General features: G+C 39.7%; 1 protein-coding gene across 1 annotated transcript in view; it reads right to left on the bottom strand.

The window, feature by feature from the left end:
• LOC120534469 (oocyte zinc finger protein XlCOF6-like) overlaps nucleotides 1–19,986 on the bottom strand; it is a 67,745-nt gene that overhangs the window by 41,995 nt on the left and 5,764 nt on the right. Inside the window, exon 3 of the mRNA XM_039762068.1 lies at nucleotides 10,435–11,757. Within this exon, the coding sequence (XP_039618002.1) occupies nucleotides 10,435–11,757 (1,323 nt within the window). The remainder of the gene's footprint in view (nucleotides 1–10,434; nucleotides 11,758–19,986) is intronic.

Raw genomic sequence — 19,986 nt, 5'->3', positions numbered from 1 at the left:
TTGTTGTGTTTCAGTCATTCAGGTGTGTGTTCAGACCATAGTGTGTTTAGCTCATGATGATGACTGGCTTATCAATTGATTTGCACATCCTAAGCCATCGTCTTGGCGGTGTGTGATGAATCCACATTACAGAGATGATCGTGCAGAAATCACTCGATTCCTACTCAGTTACACATCTTAATAACTGGGGGGTATTTGTGCGACTGAGATGGGCTGACCGGTCATTCCAGAGCTGGCGTGTCTTACTATCTGTATGGGATGGAATAATTAAGATGCTACCCAGATATTTGCATTTCCTTATGGTCAGGCACACAAACAATTTTCCTAATTCATCCAATGTGTTTGACCACACACATGTTGCAATGAAAGACTAACACACAACGAATTTGCTTTTGTAAGCAGAAAGCCCTTTCATTCCATGACATACAGTGCATCCAGAAAGTATTCACAGCGCATCACTTTTTCCACATTTTGTTAAGTTACAGCCTTATTCCAAAATTAATTAAATTCATTTTTTTCCTCAGAATTCTACACACAACACCCCATAATGACAACGTGAAAAAAGTTTACTTGAGATTTTTGCAAATTTATTAAAAATAAAAAAACGTGAGAAATCCCATGGTCATAAGTATTCACAGCCTTTGCTCAATACTTTGTCGATGCACCTTTGGCAGCAATTACAGCCTCAAGTCTTTTTGAATATGATGCCACAAGCTTGGCACACCTATCCTTGGTCAGTTTCGCCCATTCCTCTTTGCAGCACCTCTCAAGATCCATCAGGTTGGATGGGAAGCGTCGGTGCACAGCCATTTTAAGATCTCTCCAGAGATGTTCAATCGGATTCAAGTCTGGGCTCTGGCTGGGCCACTCAAGGACATTCACAGAGTTGTCCTGAAGCCACTCCTTTGATATCTTGGCTGTGTGCTTAGGGTCGTTGTTCTGCTGAAAGATGAACCGTCGCCCCAGTCTGAGGTCAAGAGCGCTCTGGAGCAGGTTTTCATCCAGGATGTCTCTGTACATTGCTGCAGTCATCTTTCCCTTTATCCTGACTAGTCTCCCAGTTCCTTCCGCTGAAAAACATCCCCACAGCATGATGCTGCCACCACCACGCTTCACTGTAGGGATGGTATTGGCCTGGTGATGACCGGTGCCTGGTTTCCTCCAAACGTGACACCTGGCATTCACACCAAAGAGTTTAATCTTTGTCTCATCAGACCAGAGAATTTTGTTTCTCATGGTCTGAGAGTCCTTCAGGTGCCTTTTGACAAACTCCAGGCGGGCTGCTATGTGCCTTTTACTAAGGAGTGGCTTCCGTCTGGCCATTCTACCATACAGGCCTGATTGGTGGATTGCTGCAGAGATGGCTGTCCTTCTGGAAGGTTCATCTCTCTCCACAGAGGACCTCTGGAGCTCTGACAGAGTGACCATTGGGTTCTTGGACACCTCCCTGACTAAGGCCTTTCTCCCCCGATCGCTCAGTTTAGATGGCCGGCCAGCTCTAGGAAGAGTCCTGATGGTTTTGAACTTCTTCCACTTACGGATGATGGAGGCCACTGTGCTCATTGGGACCTTCAAAGCAGCAGAAATTTTTCTGTAACTTTCCCCAGATTTGTGCCTCGAGACAATCCTGTCTGGGAGGTCTACAGACAATTCCTTTGACTTCATGCTTGATTTGTGCTCTGACATGAACTGTCAACTGTGGGACCTTAAATAGACAGGTGTGTGCCTTTCCAAATCATGTCCAATCAACTGAATTTACCACAGGTGGACTCCAATTAAGCTGCAGAAACATCTCAAGGATGATCAGGGGAAACAGGATGCACCTTAGCTCAATTTGGAGCTTCATGGCAAAGGCTGTGAATACTTATGTACATGTGCTTTCTCAATTTTGTTATTTTTAATAAATTTGTAAAAAACTCAAGTAAACTTTTTTCACGTTGTCTTTATGGGGTGCTGTGTGTAGAATTCTGAGGAAAAAAGTGAATTTAATCCATTATGGAATAAGGCTGTAACATAACAAAATGTGGGAAAAGTTGTGAATACTTTCCGGATGCACTTTATACAACTAATATGTGATGCTCACAGGTGTCCGACTGCTTTTGTTGTAAGCGCCCCATTCAGTGTTTGAAATGACTAAGATGTTAATTAAAAGGTAGACGGTGATGTTGAGGCCTGTCAGGCAGCACACTGCTGTACGGCACCACAAAGGTTTTCCACATTCCAGTGGTTTGACATACGCAGAAACACGGACAGCCTCTGTCATCTGAGATGGGCCAAGGTGAGTGCATGTGACCCAAAACCCTGTCCCTCAATTCCATTCAAAGATGTTTCAATGTTGTACGTTGAATATAACGAGACTTGTACAGATTGTAACATTGGCATTTACTTGTAATCTATGAAATAATCAAAGAAACCAACATGTAAAGGCACATGTTGGCTATGTGAGTTTACTGGAAACATGCACAGTTGTGCTGCGCTCCATTTGGCCATGATTCATGTAATTGTCTACAGAGCAGGGGTCCTCAGTCACTGTCCTGGAGGGTTTCCCCAATTAGAACTCAGTCCTTGCTGATAATGAAACTTGCTATTTAACTCTTTGCCTTGTTTGTGCTTTCATTCATCAAAGACAAATTTTAGTTACGTTGTTGATCAGAGGTCCTCAATTACAGTTCTGCAGGTCCACAGTGGCTGCAGGTTTTCACTTCGACCATTCTCTTAATTTGAACCCATTTATTTACTACTAAAGCAATACAGTTCTTGGCATTTTAGTTCTCTGGCCTGTTACAATTCAGAAGCTTTAACTGCCTGTTTTAGTTTTTAGCAGCTTTAGTTAAGTTTTAATTGTTGCCTGTTTAATCAACCAGACATTACTTAATAATGAAATGCAGATAACCCATAAACCAGCAGCTCTCCAGAAGAAGGGCTTCCTTTTTAACCTGTGCATGTGCACAATGAAGTATCTGTGTTAAAAATGTTTAGAAATAAATGAGATGGGAATTGGAAGGACCATTACGTTTCAATCTATTCTGGTCCACAAAACACATGGATGATGTTTTCAGAGAAGGAAATTGCTCTTGCGTGAATGAATGCACTAAAAAGCCAAATAATTCAATACCAAGTTTCATTATCAGCGTGGACCGAAGGAAGGAAAAGCTGCTGCCACTGCGGCCCTCTAGGACTGTGATTGAGGACCCCTGCTATAGATTTGTGATATTAAACATTGTAAAATGAATGATGCCCTACATAAAATACTTTTGACTGCAACATTACCCTTTCGACTCCGGTTTCATTGATTTATGTTTGGTTGAACACGATTCCTTTCCAAAATGGTGGAAATGCTGTGATATTAGGACGAGAGAGCTGGGTGCTTGGCCTTCTCATTATCACAGAAACACCAAGCCAGTCTTCAAATTTTTGCTGATAGGAACACAACTCTAATACGTGACATGCCTTACTGAAAACTTTGATTTTTTTCTGAATATATTTATTTTTTAGCATTAATAAATTACCTTCAGCTCAGCTTTGGACTTGCTCTTCACGATATTAGACTTGTTCCCAAAATCTTCATGTTCTTTGAAATTTTACATTGAAGCAGGCTTTTTTGTCTACCCTAGATCTTTCATAGTTTGACTTTAAATGTTACAAAGTTATTTCCTTTTTTTACTATGTCATGATAAAAATCCTTTTAAACCACATTAACCACTGTAATGGGTCACCTGCAGAGACTGACATTCTGCCCAGGACTGAACAAGGATTCGTACCCAGCTGGGAGGCCAGTACAATGGAAGGACAGGGGAAGACAACTTATTCAGGTTATTTTTTCCCCCCAAAATGCTAGGTGGCAGTGTCTCTGGGTTACCGTACCTCTACAGTGTGGTATATGGCCGGCCATTCAACCCGGCCAATACCCCCAGGCCGCCAGATGGAGCAGTGAATCCTGGACATTGGAGTTTTCAACAATGGAGTGGATACCATGTGGACTGCTAGAGGACGCTGCAGGGAGGAACAAGGATTACTTTCCCTCCAGCTTGGAAGTACATCCCAGTCACATGGACTGAAGAAATGACTTACTTCCGGGATGAAGAAAAGGAGTTTTCACCTGACCTGGAAGTGCTGGATAATCACATGGACTGAAGGATCCGAAGTACTTCCGGGTCTCGGACTATAAAGGACTGTGGGAGATCCCAGACAGACGAGCTGAGTCGGGTGGCAGGATGACAATGCGTCTGGGTGTGGAGGATTGATTATTGATTATTGTAGTATTATTGTTTATGTGTATTGTAGAGGGCGCTTTCTGCACATTATAATTGTAATAAAACAAATTATTGGACTTTTACCTGGTGTCTGATCCAAGGGTTCAAGGGGATGATAGTGCCCCCTATCTGTCACAACAGATACATGCAGGGCATGTTGGTAACTGTAGTCCCATGGAACAGCACTGTTGGGTTCCATGGGTGTCACCAGGGGGTGCTGAAAGACTTAATGGTCTCTATTTCATGGGACTTCCGCCTAATCCAGAAGTGTTTCCGATGGACAGTCTCATGACACAGGAAGTACTCCCAGGTCCTGCATAAAGGAGGCAGCTTCATTTCAGTACCGGCGAGTTGAAGTCAGGAGAGGAGCTGACAGCACTCAACTGGAGGAAGGAAGGAAGGAAGGAAGGAAGGAAGGATAAGAGAAAGAGAGAGAAAGAAGAACTTTTGTCTGGGCTTCTGATTTTGATTGACCTGTAAAGATATTTTGTACAATAAATCAATTGTTTTGAATCTGGAACTTGTGTTTGTGAGACTGAGCTTGGAGGTTGGGGTGCTGAAATGCCCCCTACTGTTCACACCACACAATGGCTATTTTCAGCTATCGCCAGCTAGCTTGAATAGTGGAAGGGATTATTTGATTCAGTAAATTAAGAATGTCTTGAACATTTATTAGGTTAGTTATCACATTTTTCTTAATTTCTTCATTTAGTTGATTATGTTGGTGTGGATGTTTTGGCCATTATTGTCACAACACTTGGTCCTTTTCTGTAGCTTATTAATAAAGGATTCTCCATTTGAGCTTTAATCAGGGAATACAAGACTAAAATAATAATTCTTCAGTCTGGATTAATGGGACATCCCTTACAGCAGCAGGCTTTAGGACTATGCAGCTTGTGTGCCCCAAGCGCCTGATACAACTGCACAAAAAGTTCTGGGTTCAAAGAAATATCTATTTAAGGAAGCATCTTTTGACAGGCATCTTCTTCACAATCCACACAACTGTGGCCATTTTTCTTTTCCACTCCTTCCAGGTGAGCTTTGTCATCCTCCTCCTCCTCTGCTAACCCTGGCTTTCTGGTTGAGGTGAAGTGGCTTCTTTTATACCTGACCCAGGAGTCATTCTAGTGCCAGAACATTGCACCCAGGAAGCACTTATGGGTCAAGAGGAACCAAACACAACAGGGCTGCTTTTCAGAACTATACTTCTCATGGAGCCCTGCGGGTGACCAAACCAGAGACATGCCAGAGGAGCAGTGCCACTAAGGGAACAAATGTTCATAGCAGGTTGTCTCCTTCTGTCCATTCATTATATCATCACTATGACTGTGAAAGGGAATAGGAATGATGCTGGCTGGGATGTACATCCATCCATGTCATCCTTCTATAATAACCACCCAGCAATGTAAGGAACAGCTCTCCATTCCTGTGCCCACCCATCCATTTTTGTCTATCGCAAGTTAAAGGCTAAGATTCCCAAGGTAGTTTAGAAGCCTGGAAGGCCATAAACTTGTATACAATGAGAAGTTACTTTTACTGAATAACCACATTTGTAAAGTTTCTGTTTCTCTGTGTGTTTAGAGAAGTTTAGATCTTCGTGTATGTTAATGTTGTAAGGTTCAGAAATGTCCAGTCTCCCTGTAACCTGCCACAAGAAAGGCCAGTTCAGGTGATCAAAAGCCTCCACTGCAAGTGAGAAAAGTGCAACTGATAGATAGATAGATAGATAGATAGATAGATAGATAGATAGATAGATAGATAGATAGATAGATAGATAGATAGATAGATAGATAGATAGATACTTTATTAATCCCAAGGGGAAATAACTGTGCAGAATTAATAACATGCAGAAACCCCCAAAACTTACCTGAAACTATCTGGGAGCTAATGAAGCCAGTTTCATCAGGGTCGATCAACTTGTGTGTAACTTTGTGTAAAGGACAAGCAAGGACCATTTCTAGATGTTTACCCTCTGAGTTCATAATTAAAAGAAGGGTCTGAAATATTCACATAACCCACAATCCTTAGCTTGTTCTTGTAGCAGTGTAATGGCAGCCATATTACCTGTCAAATTCAGATGGCAGGGCAAGGTGGCCTTTTAATCATGTCAAAAATGGGGATACATAGTGGCTTCCAGAAGTGGGTAATTAACGCGGACAGAATGCTCCTCCAATCCTAAACCCTAACTACAACCTTAGAGGCCAAACAAAATAAACTTCTGGCTTTTGACCAGGGCTCTAGTAGAAATTGGTGAATAGAGTTTGTTCAGGACTTTACTACTGCATTCTCCTTTAACCAGTCCCATGCGAATGAGTCCAATGTCTGCATAATGGGGCTGTCTAAAAGAGATGCTAATTGAATAATTGGATTTATTCTGTTTTTGTTTCTGACTTACGATATTTCCAAACCCAACAGGTAAAGCCAGATTCAGTACCAGATTTATAAAACATTGACAGAAGTCTCCCTGTAAGAAGGTAGAGTGTGATGGTGTCTAAAGCTGAAGAGCAGTCTACAAACAGGAGCCTCTCGTGAGTCTTGATGCCCTCCAAGCGGTTACATATCCAACAAAGCAACGTGACAATGGCGTCCTGTCTAGAGCTGGACCTGGAGGGATACCCGGGTTAATGGCTCTCTTACCCAGGCTAAGGGGTGAGAGATGTGGAGGCAATGGTAACATTACAACACTTTAAGGGGTCGCCCTGCAGTTCCAGATTTTTGGACCTGGCACCTGGCATTAAGACGTTATATGGTTTACAGGCCTGGATTTAACATCGCTAACCCTGCTTAGGCCTTCAATGGAACCTATAAAGTGACATAAACCTGAACTTATGAGACCAGAAAGATACAAGACTGTAGACCAAATTAATATTAAAACTGTTTAGTGTATTTAATAATGCACAATAATAAAATACAAAATTAAAAAGATTAAATGCAAAAAAAAAAAAGAAAAATGATATTCTTATAATAGTTTAGCACGATGACACTGATTCTTCAAGAACATCCCCTATAACAAATCTCATTGTGTTTCTGTTAAGAAGGACTTTATGTCCTACTGGCCAGATCGCCCATTTCTTGATCATTTTTGTCTCACCCTGGACTTTCCCTTGTAAGTTGGTATCATTCTTCCTTTTTTTAAACTAAACAATTTCTTTGTATGTCCCTACCACATAATTAAAATGTATATTTCTTGCGTCAACATGCTGTACCAGTAAATGCTCCCCAACATGACCTGACTGACATAAGCATAAGTTTCCTAATTAGTATGATTTAAACACATTATTGTTAAGGAAATATTTAGTTTGTTATAACATAATGTAACAGTTAAGAGATTAGTTTCCAGAATCTGAACTTGTTGGAGGAAAACCATCAGTTCTTCTTGTGCCGTACTGAAAAAGGTGGCATAACTGCCATTACAGCCCTCAAGATCAGATACAATTACTCATTTCCAGAGTTCCCCAAATTAACAGCCACATCATCACAGGTCAATTTTAATATTTTATTATTTGAGTCTCAGGTCATTTCTGGCCTGATCTAGTTTTTAGCCTGAGCTTTCGGTAGTGGGCCAGGGTGGTCTGGTTTCAAGACAGCCCTCTGTCCCTCTATTAGACGGGTAGGCACACTGAACTTAATAAAATGAAGCCTGAGCTTTCTCTGTCCGCTTTCTCTGAGAGATTTTCCAATAATTCTATATAACTAGTGATGTCACAGCCATTGGTCTGAGGCCATTTAAGGTTTTGAATTTTTTTGTTTAAAGCTACTGGAAATACCATGGCCTGTCTCCATAGCCTGCTGTTTTAATGGCACTAAAGAAAGACATGGAAAACTTCAATATCAGCAATGGCATGTAAAGTAACTGCCAGGACAAAACTGATTAAGTCAGTCAAGATGAATATAATAAACAGAAGTCAAGGACATCAAATTCAATGACATTCAAATTAACTAACAGCCACAGATGAACTGAAAACAGAGTCAAACAGATTGAATCGAAGCCCTGCATTTTCTTTATCCCAACTGTGTAGGACACTGTAATAAAAAGTTATTCACCTCATCATTATTTCATCTACTTTAACAAATTTGTTTCACAACAAATCAAATAAGTTGAACAGCCACATTATTGTGCCCTCAAAACATGCATGAATTTATTTCTATTTGGGATAAACATGGCAATTACAAAAGCCTACGTTTGTGTGTTTTGACTTTAATATTATTTGCAGCTGGAGATCCATAAAGGGAGAAAATAAATCACGAATCATAAAGTAATTTTTATTCCTGAGCTTTCAGCCCCTTCCAGGGGTCTTCATCCGAGGATAATGCTTAGACTTATAAGAGTCAAAGACAATATATAGAAAAAATTTACGTTAAGTCAGTTTGATTGGGGGGGTCGGGGGGATATTGGTTGTAAAGTTTTATTTATTACGAACATGTTCTTCTTAAGTTTATGCTGTATTTATGTCCAAGTGTCTGTTAATGGCGTTCACATTTGATAACTAGGATTCGGCCAGCTCTCTGTCACTTTTCGTACTAGCCTTGAATTTTACTTGTACATTGTCCCAGTTAAGTGTATGTCCTGTTGATTTAGTGTGTGTATAGATCAGTGATCGTGAGTCCTCCCTTCTGATGGCATTGCGGTGTTCCTGTATACGTGTTGTGATTCTTTTTGATGTTTGTCCAATGTATACCGCTGGGCACGAACTGCATGGAATGTTGTACACTGTGCTTCGTGTTTCTGCTGTCGATTTCTTGTTTTTGGCATTAAAGAGGACCGTGCGCAGATTGTTCGTGGGTTTGTGTGCTATTCTGATGCCTGACTTGGCCAGGATGCGTGCTGCACCTTCAGACACATTGTGGTGATAAGGGAGTGAGTGCCAGGTGGGGTGGGGGTTCTGATTGAAGTCGATTGTTTGCTGAGTTTTATGGCGTCTTCTGTGTAAGCTTCGATTAATGAATGTTTTTGAGTATCCGTTTGAAGTGAAAAGACAGAAGAGATAGCGTCTTTCATTCATTTTTGTCTCCTTCGTATTACAATGGGTGTGGACTCTTCTGAATAGAGTTTTAACACAGCTCTGTTTATGAGATACCGGGTGGTTGCTGGCGAAGTGTAATATCTTGTCTGCGTAGCATTCTTTATGGTAAACACTTGTGGTCAGGGTGGCGTCATTATTCCTTTCAATGTTGATGTCCAGGAAGATGATGTGTCGGTTCATTTCTTTTTCCATTGTGAATTAGATTGCATTTATACTATTTATTACTTATTATTTTTATTTATATATTATTATATAAATAAAAATAATAAGTACATTTTCACAATCGCTGAAAGTCTCCTGCCTCACACATAAAGCATTTTCAGAGAGGACTTCTTCTCTTTTTCTTTAAGACATGTGTTAATGCTGTGCTGTATTATCACTACTTTGAGCTATTTTCAAACACACATATTGCTGTACCTTCTGGAGTAATTCATCTATGTGTAGTCATGAATGAGTGCAGCACGACTGCTCACATGGTATTACAGTTACTGTAAACTGTTCCGTTTTTAGCAGTTTTGGTATTGACTAGGTACTGAATTATGGGTCATTGTGACATCCTGAATATAACCACTGCTACTGTTATTCTCTTAAATCAGTTGCAAGGTTTAAGTACAATACCTGTATTATTCCTAATAATGCCTCCTTTTGTAGTTTATATGGTATTATGAAGAATGGAAGAATGTCAAGATGAGCCTCAACATCCTTTTTATTTAGTCCTGCTGATCTTATGTTTGTACTACATTTCTTTTCGTTCTTTTATCTTTGTCACGAGGGTTCCATGTACCTCCTACCTTCTTCCCGCTGGTGTGAATTCTTGTGTGTTTCTGCAAGGTACTCCTGTCTGATGGCTTCTCTCAGGGTTAACGTCTCAACAATTGCTTGGTTTGCTTACTTTCAAAACAGAAGTGAACCTCACTCTTGATCTCACAAAGTATTTTTTTTTTTTTCGTTTGCATTGCTACTGTTGTTATTCTCTTAGATTTGCTGCCAGTACTCAGCATAGTACTTACATTGTCCCTAATAGTGTCTCCTTCTGTAATTCATTTGGAGTGATGGTAATTGGTAAGGCATCCAGATGGACCTTTTTTATTTAATAAAACTGGTTAATCCCACCACCACGGGTACAATTTCAGTTGTTTTACTTCATATCTTGGCACTTGTTTTTTTTTCTCCTGTGTGAATTCTTATATGGGTCTTAAGATTGCCCACTTGTGAGAATTGTCTGCCACATTCAGTGCAGGAGTATGGCCTCTCTCCGGTGTGAATTCTCACATGTTTCAAAAGACTGCCGTTACTTGAGAATTGCTTGTCACATTCAGAACAGCAATATGGCTTCTCACCAGTGTGAATTCTTATATGAACCCGAAGAATGCTCTTTGTGGAGAATCGTTTACCACATTCTGAACAGCAATATGGTTTCTCCCCAGAGTGAATTCGTGTGTGCACATGAAGAGTGTTATTGTTGGAGAATTGTTTGCCACATTCAGAACAACAATATGGCTTTTTCCCAGTGTGAACTCTTGTGTGGATCTGAAGACTGCTGTTTGTGGCAAATCGTTTTCCACAGTCAGAACAGGAATATGGCTTCTCTCCAGTGTGAATTCTAGTGTGGGCATGAAGGTGGCTACTCATATAGAATCGTTTACCACATTCAGAACAGCAATATGGTTTTTCTCCAGTGTGAATTCGTGTGTGGGTCTGAAGACTACTCTTCTTGGAAAATTGTTTCCCACATTCAAAACAGCAATGTGGCTTCTCTCCAGTGTGAATTCTAGCATGGATGTAAAGACTGCTATTGTTGGTGAATCTTTTTCCACAGTCAGAACAGCAATAGGGCTTCATTCCAGTGTGAACACTTGAGTGGGACTGCAGGCTGCTTTTCTTGGAAAATCCTTTTCCACATTCAGAGCAGCAAAATGGCTTCTCTCCAGTGTGAATTCTTTTGTGGGTCTGAAGATTGCTCCTGCTGGAAAATCGTTTCCCACATTCAGCACACCAATATGGCTTCTCTCCAGTGTGCATTCTAGTATGGGTCTGAAAACTGCCATGGTTGGTGAACTTTTTTCCACATACAGAACAGCAATACGGCTTCTCCCCAGTGTGAATTCTAAAGTGCCTTTTAAGAAGGCTACTATTAGAGAATTGCTTTTGACATATAGAACAGCAAAATGATTTCTGTCTTAAATAGTTCATTTGATTATCTTTGAATTTAGATTTGCATTTAACAGTTTTTCTCATCTCTTTATAAGTAGGCAACGTTGTGGAATCTGAACTTTTCAAATTCTGTTGAATAATTATTATATTAGTCCTTGATAGTGACAAATTGCAGGGGGAATTAAACTGTAAAGTGTTTGGTATTAAAATTGCTGGTCCAGAAGTCAATATGTTCAAATTTTCATCATGTACTGTCTGTTGCGGCTTGCACTGAAGAGAATTTTGAATAAATGATGGAGGATAGATATAGCCCTTCTCTTGTAAATCTGCAGAAATACAGAAATGCATACATTTAAGTAAATACACATTGATAATGTGAGCAGATAAGAAACAACTATTCACTGCACAATAGCATTCTTCAACTGAAATAAACACAACTCAAGACAACTCTCCAATCTCATTACTTTTTTTTTATCAAAGATTTTTTTTCTGCATCACACATTGGTTTTACTCCAAAAAACAAACACAAATGTACTTGTAATATACCAAGGCACTAAAACCATAGTGGATTAGCTGTAAACGAGTTATCCGATCCCATTACTTTGTTTCAACATGCAAATCATTATCTTATGAATGTTATCCCTTGGCTTAGATAGATTTTTTTTCTCTCTCATATGGGGAAAGGCGCAAACCTTATGAATTCTGATCTTTCATTTCATGTGGTCAAGCAAGAGAAGTTCTTTAGTGTCTAGTGTGATACCATTGTATTAATATATTCACAGCTAGTCTACCCTGGCTTGCCGCAGCCCACACAGACTTTCTGTGTGTGCGAGTTGCTGCTATGTACTTTCTTAATAGATTTAGGAAGAAACGGATGTACAAAAGTTCGAACTTACTCTTCACAAGGTTATTACCTTTAAGTTACGGTGATACTAAAACCACAATACATTAGCAGGCTTTGTCCTAAGTTACAATTTCTCTGAATCAAAGTTGGTGTGCTCATGGCTCTGGTGTAGGTAATGCTTTGTTCCTTTCCTGCTCAACTTTGTCTATAAATGTGAAAGAATCTTCAGCATGTTTTCTTTCATTGTTTTAGGAGTTTGTCTCCTTCTTTGCTTGGTTGCACTTTCCAATTTTTGGAAGGTAAACTGGCTCCAGAAGCTGCTGGTCAACCTCTACAGGTGTGTTACAGAAAGCCTATTGACCTACTGTATCACAGCTTGGCATGGCAATTGTACTAAAGTTGAACAGGGAGCTCTTGAGCGGGCTACTAAAACAGCAGAGAAGTTCACAGGACAACAGCTGACAGTAATTGAAGACATTTATAGATCACATTGCTTGAAGTGGGCATTTAACATTATTAGACATTCTTTTCACCCTATTAACCATCTGTTTGATCTTCCACCATTTAATAGGTCTTATAGAAATATTCCTGCCCACACAAGCAGGTTCAGTAACAGTTTCAATCCAAAGACCATCCTTCAATTGAATTGTAAATCTAAGTAAGGTTATATTGGCATATTGAATCTCATTGTACCATACAATAACAATAAAGGAACTCAATTCAAGAATTCCATAGAAGAGAGTGTGTATTTACAGATGATGATGATGATGATGATGATGATGATGACTGTATTCTAAGTTGATTTAGATTTCCAAGAGCTATCCTCTTGGAGCTGTGTGCTGTTGGAATACCAGGATGTACTGTATACTTGATGTAACAGTCAATCTTAGAAAGTGAATGCTTGAAGTTAAATTCATAAAGTGTCTGCTTGACTCCTATACAGTAATAGATATTAGAATATAGTATAGTCTTTTACCCCCTGAAAGTTAATATGAGATAGACCTTTCTTGCTATATCTGTAACAAAGTGTGTTAATTGTTTCAGTTCTTGTTTAAAATAGGTCTGATTGCTACCAGGGACTGAAAGACCCAGTTACAGTAAGAAAATGGGATAAACATACAGTTTGCCTGAATGTTTAGAAATTGTTACGCTGTATACAGTGGTGTGAAAAACTATTTGCCCCCTTCCTGATTTCTTATTCTTTTGCATGTTTGTCACACAAAATGTTTCTGATCATCAAACACATTTAACAATTAGTCAAATATAACAAGTAAACACAAAATGCAGTTTTTAAATGATGGTTTTTATTATTTAGGGACAAAAAAAAAAATATCCAAACCTACATGGCCCTATGTGAAAAAGTAATTGCCCCCTGAACCTAATAACTGGTTGGGCCACCCTTAGCAGCAATAACTGCAATCAAGCGTTTGCGATAACTTGCAATGAGTCTTTTGCAGCTCTGGAGGAATTTTGGCCCACTCATCTTTGCAGAATTGTTGTAATTCAGCTTTATTTGAGGGTTTTCTAGCATGAACCGCCTTTTTAAGGTCATGCCATAGCATCTCAATTGGATTCAGGTCAGGACTTTGACTAGGCAACTCCAAAGTCTTCATTTTGTTTTTCTTCAGCCTTTCAGAGGTGGATTTGCTGGTGTGTTTTGGGTCATTGTCCTGTTGTAGCACCCAAGATCGCTTCAGCTTGAGTTGACGAACAGATGGCCGGACATTCTCCTTCAGGATTTTTTGGTAGACAGTAGAATTCATGGTTCCATCTATCACAGCAAGCCTTCCAGGTCCTGAAGCAGCAAAACAACCCCAGACCATCACACTACCACCACCACCATATTTTACTGTTGGTATGATGTTCTTTTCTGAAATGCTGTGTTCCTTTTATGCCAGATGTAACGGGACATTTGCCTTCCAAAAAGATCAACTTTGTCTCATCAGTCCACAAGGTATTTTCCCAAAAGTCTTGGCAATCATTGAGATGTTTCTTAGCAAAATTGAGACGAGCCCTAATGTTCTTTTTGCTTAACAGTGGTTTGCATCTTGGAAATCTGCCATGCAGGCCGTTTTTGCAGGCCAGTCTCTTTCTTATGGTGGAGTCGTGAACACTGACCTTAATTGAGGCAAGTGAGGCCTGCAGTTCTTTAGACGTTGTCCTGGGGTCTTTTGTGACCTCTCGGATGAGTCGCCTCTGCACTCTTGGGGTAATTTTGGTCGTCCGCCACTCCTGGGAAGGTTCACCACTGTTCCATGTTTTGCCATTTGTGGATAATGGCTCTCACTGTGGTTTGCTGGAGTCCCAAAGCTTTAGAAATGGCTTTATAACCTTTACCAGACTGATAGATCCCAATTACTTCTGTTCTCATTTGTTCCTGAATTTCTTTGGATCTTGGCATGATGTCTAGCTTTTGAGGTGCGTTTGGTCTCCTTCTCTGTGTCAGGCAGCTCCTATTGAAGTGATTTCTTGATTGAAACAGGTGTGGCAGTAATCAGGCCTGGGGGTGGCTACAGAAATTGAACTCAGGTGTGATACACCACAGTTAGGTTATTTTTGAACAAGGGGGCAATTACTTTATCACACAGGGCCATGTAGGTTTGGATTTTTTTTCCCTAAATAATAAAAACCATCATTTAAAAACTGCATTTTGTGTTTACTTGTGTTATATTCGACTAATGATTAAATGTGTTTGATGATCAGAAACATTTTGTGTGACAAACATGCAAAAGAATAAGAAATCAGGAAGGGGGCAAATAGTTTTTCACACCACTGTAATTCATTGTAACAAAATGCAAATCACTTCTAAAAATTTAGGCAACTTTACATCCTTTGAGGCATTCATTTTAAATATTAAAACAGATTCCAACACAATTCTAGTGCTAGTCTACAGACCACCAGGGCCATATTCATTGTTCATGACTGAATTTAGCAACCTTCTATCTGATTTGGCTATAAATTATGATAACGTAGTTCTGATGGGGGATTTTAATGTACACATTGATTTGGAAACTGACACTTTTAGCAAATGTTTTACTTATTTGTTAAATTCAGTAGGACTTTGTCAGATTGTCAAAAGTCCAACTCATAATCATAACCACACATTAGATTTAATTATAACTTACAAAGTTGAAATTCAAAATTTAAATATTACTCCATTAAATGAAGTTATTTCCGATCACTTCTTAATTACATTTGATTTAGTTCTGCCCATGCCAGCGAACTCGCAGATTAAAACAAAGACAGTGCGACATCTAGATTGTAATTCTGCTTCAAAATTTATAGATACCTTGAGTAAGTCGAGTGTAATTGTGGAAAACCATTTAGATCAGTTAACATCAAATGTAAACGTGGAATACAATTTAGATCAGCTAACATCACATTATAATGTGACCTTGAGAGATGCTCTGGACACAGTGGCTCCCTAAAACAAAAGTGATCAAAGCACATAGAAACTCTCCCTGGTTTAATGAAAACACTCGAGCTCTTAAATTAGAGTGTCGAAAACTGGAGCAGATGGAGAACAACAAAGCTACATGTCTTTCAAATTGCATGGACAGAGAGTGTTAATAAATATAAAAAGCCCTCTTTAAAGCTCGCTCAGAATACTATTCTACATTAATAGATAGCAATAATAAAAATCCTAGGGTACTTTTAGACAGTGGCTAAATTAACAAATGGGAATTCAGATCAACAGTGCAAAATACCAACAGATATTAGCAGTACAGACTTTATGAACTTCTTCAATGAGAAAATTAAAAATATAAGATCCCAGATCTCAGCATCACAGTACAAACCAAATACTAGCTTAGCAGACCCTGCCACATTGCATTCAGCACTTTAGTAATTTTAATCCTGTAACTGAGCAGGAAGTCTTAACTTTAATTACTAAAATGAAGCCCACTACTTGTTCCCTAGATCCAGTGCCAACAAAACTAGTAAAAGTGCAATGGATGTTCTTGCAGCCTATTCTAACCATTATCAATAGTTCATTACTGCATGGCACTACCTGATGCACTAAAAGTGTCAGTCATTAAACCTTTACTTAAAAAGTCAGACCTAGACCCACACATACTAAATAACTATAGGCCTATTTCAAATTTACCATTTCTCTCTAAAATACTAGAGAAAGTAGTCGCCAGTCAGCTTCAGTCACACCTTACGCATTACAATTTATTTGAGAAATTCCAGTCTGGCTTTCGCACTGGTCATAGTACAGAAACGCACTAACACGGGTTGTAAATGACATTCTGATATCCTCTGATGAAGGAAATTCCACTGTAATTATGTTGTTGGACTTAAGTGCAGCATTTGACACCATTGACCATTCTATTTTACTGCACAGGCTAGAAAACGATGTTGGGCTTACAGGCCCGTGCTCGCTTGGTTCAGTTCTTATTTATCAAATCGATTCCAATATGTACAGAAATGTGCTGACAGTACTCCATCATTATACACAGAAGTTCAATATGGTGTCCGCAGGGCTCAGTACTGGGACCTTTACTGTTTTCACTTTACATGCTTCCACTGGGATCTCTCATTAGGAAACATAATGTTAATTTTCACTCGTATGCAGATGACACCCAGTTATACCTTTCATTTAAATCAAATGAAGTTTCTCCGATGTTGTCTTTAATTAGTTGTGTTAGTGAATTAAAGGAATGGATGAATGAGAACTACTTGTCTTTAAATACAGATAAAACAGAGATGTTAATTGTTGGAGGGAATGACGCTGATCACAGCAATATTTTGTCATCATTTAACTCAGTTGGAATCCCAATTAATTTTACTGAATCAGCCCGCAATCTAGGAGTTATCTTTGACTCTAGCATGTCATTTAAAGCACATATTACAAAGTTTCCAAAACATGTTTTTCCATCTTAAAAATGTTAGGAAATTAAGGCGCTTTCTAAATAAACAGGATTGTGAGAAATTAATTCATGCATTTATCTCTAGTAGGATTGACTACTGCAATGCGGTGTTCACTGGCTGTTCAAACTGTTCTCTATACAGCCTCCAGTTAATCCAAAATGCTGCAAGAATTATTACAAGAACAAGAAAATATGAACACATAACTCCAGTTCTTAAATCTTACACTGGCTCCCAGTTAAGTTTAGGGCAGATTTCAAAATCCTCCTTTTAACATATAAAGCATTAAATGGCCAAGGTCCGCTTACTTGTCTGAACTTATCATGACTTACAAACCTGAGCACATTAAGATCTCAAGATGCGGTCTGCTTAGGATTCCAAGGATTAATAAAATAACAGTGGGAGGTCGAGCTTTTAGCTACAGGGCCCCTAAACTGTGGAATGGTCTGCCTGCTTCCATAAGAGATGCCCCTCGGTCTCAGCCTTTAAATCCGGCTGAAGACTCACTACTTCAGTTTAGCATATCCTGACTAGAGCTGCTGATTAACTGTACATACTGCATCTCTGTTGTTAGTCATTAGCACTATAACATAAGTAACATGATAATTATATTTGAATACTAACCCTCACCTATTCTGTTTCTTTCTCGGTACCCAAATGTGGCATTGGTGCCACGCCCACCTGCCAAGTTGTTTGCCTGCCTATGGTAAAGTCATCCCTGATGGAGGATCACAGGAATCATGGGAAAAGGGGTCCTTTCATTGGCTGGCGAGCAACGTTTCAGCCGTGGAATGGCCAAATGGGGAGGCAGCTTGATGGATGAGGTCTCCAGGACTCTAAAAATATCCAAATCGTATTATGTGATATCATCTACTGTTAATATTATTATGCTGTATTAAGGATTTGTTCTGTTCTGTGTATTGTATTGTATTGACCCCTACTTTTGACACCCACTGCACGCCCAACCTACCTGGAAAGGGGTCTCTCTTTGAACTGCCTTTCCCAAGGTTTCTTACATTTTTTCCCTACAAGGTTTTTTTTTGGGAGTTTTTCCTTGTCTTCTTAGAGAGTCAAGGCTAGGTGGCTATCAAAAGGCAGGGCCTGTTAAAGCCCATCATGGCACTTCTTGTGTGATTTTGGGCTATACAAAAATAAATTGTAGTGTATTGTGTTGTAATGTGGCACCTCTAAGACTACTGTGAAAAAAAAAACTGGGGGAATGGAGAGGAGCAATGGAGGATATAGGCTTTATGATTAATAGGAAAATACAGAGTATCTAAGATTTAAAGGGCAAAAACAAGATGGAGAAGTTAATTTCCAATAAAAATAAAGTCTTAACAAGAGTGAAGAAGTTCAAGTACCTAGGATCAACAATAATAACACAGGAAGAAGAGTTAGATTCAGAAATAATCCACAAATTTAATCAGGCTGGAAAAATTGGAAAATGCATCAGGAGTTCAATGAGAGCAAAGAATAAGGGCAAGAGTGAAGGGTATAAGACAGTGTACAGGGCAGCCTTGTTGTATGGATCAGAAACCTGTGCAGGTAGAAAAGTGCCTGAAAAGAAACTGCCTGCAATAGAAATAAGGATTGTAAGATGGAAGTGTGAAGATGTAATGAGAAGAGAAGCAATGTTCTGTATGGAACTGTATGTGAACTGCAGGTAACAAGTGAACATACTTCTTTAGGAATTTACCCAGATTTAACCTGATTGGCAAGTTGTTGAAAACGGGAAGAAAGAAAAGGGAAAAGCATCTTTTTACGCCATTTTTGTTGGCCAGTGGCATAAGTAAGTAACTGAGTAAAACAGAAGGTGTACGTTTATCAGTTTGCGAAGTGAAGCAACCCAGCCACAAGGGATGCACATTTCAGTGTGTTTCTTTGTGTCGGTCCCAAGCCCGGGTAAATTGGGAGGGTTACGTCAGGAAGGGCATCCGGTGTAAAATTTTGCCAAATCAATATGCGGACAACAATACAAATTTCTATACCAGATCAGTCGAGGCCTGTGTTAACAACGACCGCCAGCAGTACTGTTAGTCAACAGGGTGCTGGCAGAAATTGGGCTACTGTTGGCCAAAGGAGAAGAAGAGGGGGGAGACGTGTCCGGAGGCAGGAGGAGAGGAGGAAAGTAAAGAGAGTGGAACTGAGGGTAAGAACTTTGAATGTGGGGAGTATGCCTGGTAAGGGGAGAGAGTTAGCAGATATGATGGAGAGAAGGAAGGTTGAAATATTGTGTGTGCAAGAGACTAAATAGAAGGGGAAAAAGGTCTGGTTGATCGGAGGTGGATTCAAATTGTTCTATCACGGTGTGGATGGGAGTTATTCTGAAAGAACAGTATGTCAAGAGTGTTTTGGAGGTGAAAAGAGTGTCAGATATTGTAATGATTATGAAGCTGGAAATTGGAGGTGTGATGATGAATGTTGTTAGTGCATATGCACCGCAAGTTGGGTGTGCAATGGGGGAGAAAGAAAATTTTTGGAGTGAGTTGAATGAAGTGATGAACAGTGTACCCAAGGGAGAGAGAGTGGTGATTGGAGCGGATTTCAATGGGCATGTTGGTGAAGGGAACAGAGGAGACGAGGAGGTGATGGGTAGGTATGGTGTCAAGGAGAGGAATGAAGAAGGTCAGAGGATAGTGGATTTTGCCAAAAGTATGGACATGGCTGTGATGAATACGTATTTTAAGAAGAGGGAGGAACATGGGGGGATGTACAAGAGTGGAGGAAGATGCACACAGGTAGATTACATCCTATGCAGAAAAGTTGATCTGAAGGAGACTGAAGACTTCAAAGTGGTGGCAGGGGAAAGTGTAGTTAAGCAGTATAGGATGGTGGTCTGTAG

Source organism: Polypterus senegalus, chromosome 8 (genome assembly GCF_016835505.1).
Source record: "Polypterus senegalus isolate Bchr_013 chromosome 8, ASM1683550v1, whole genome shotgun sequence".
Classification (NCBI taxonomy): Eukaryota; Metazoa; Chordata; class Cladistia; order Polypteriformes; family Polypteridae; genus Polypterus; species Polypterus senegalus.
Note: the sequence above shows the minus strand (reverse complement) of the source record. Positions and strands in the feature narration are given on the sequence as shown.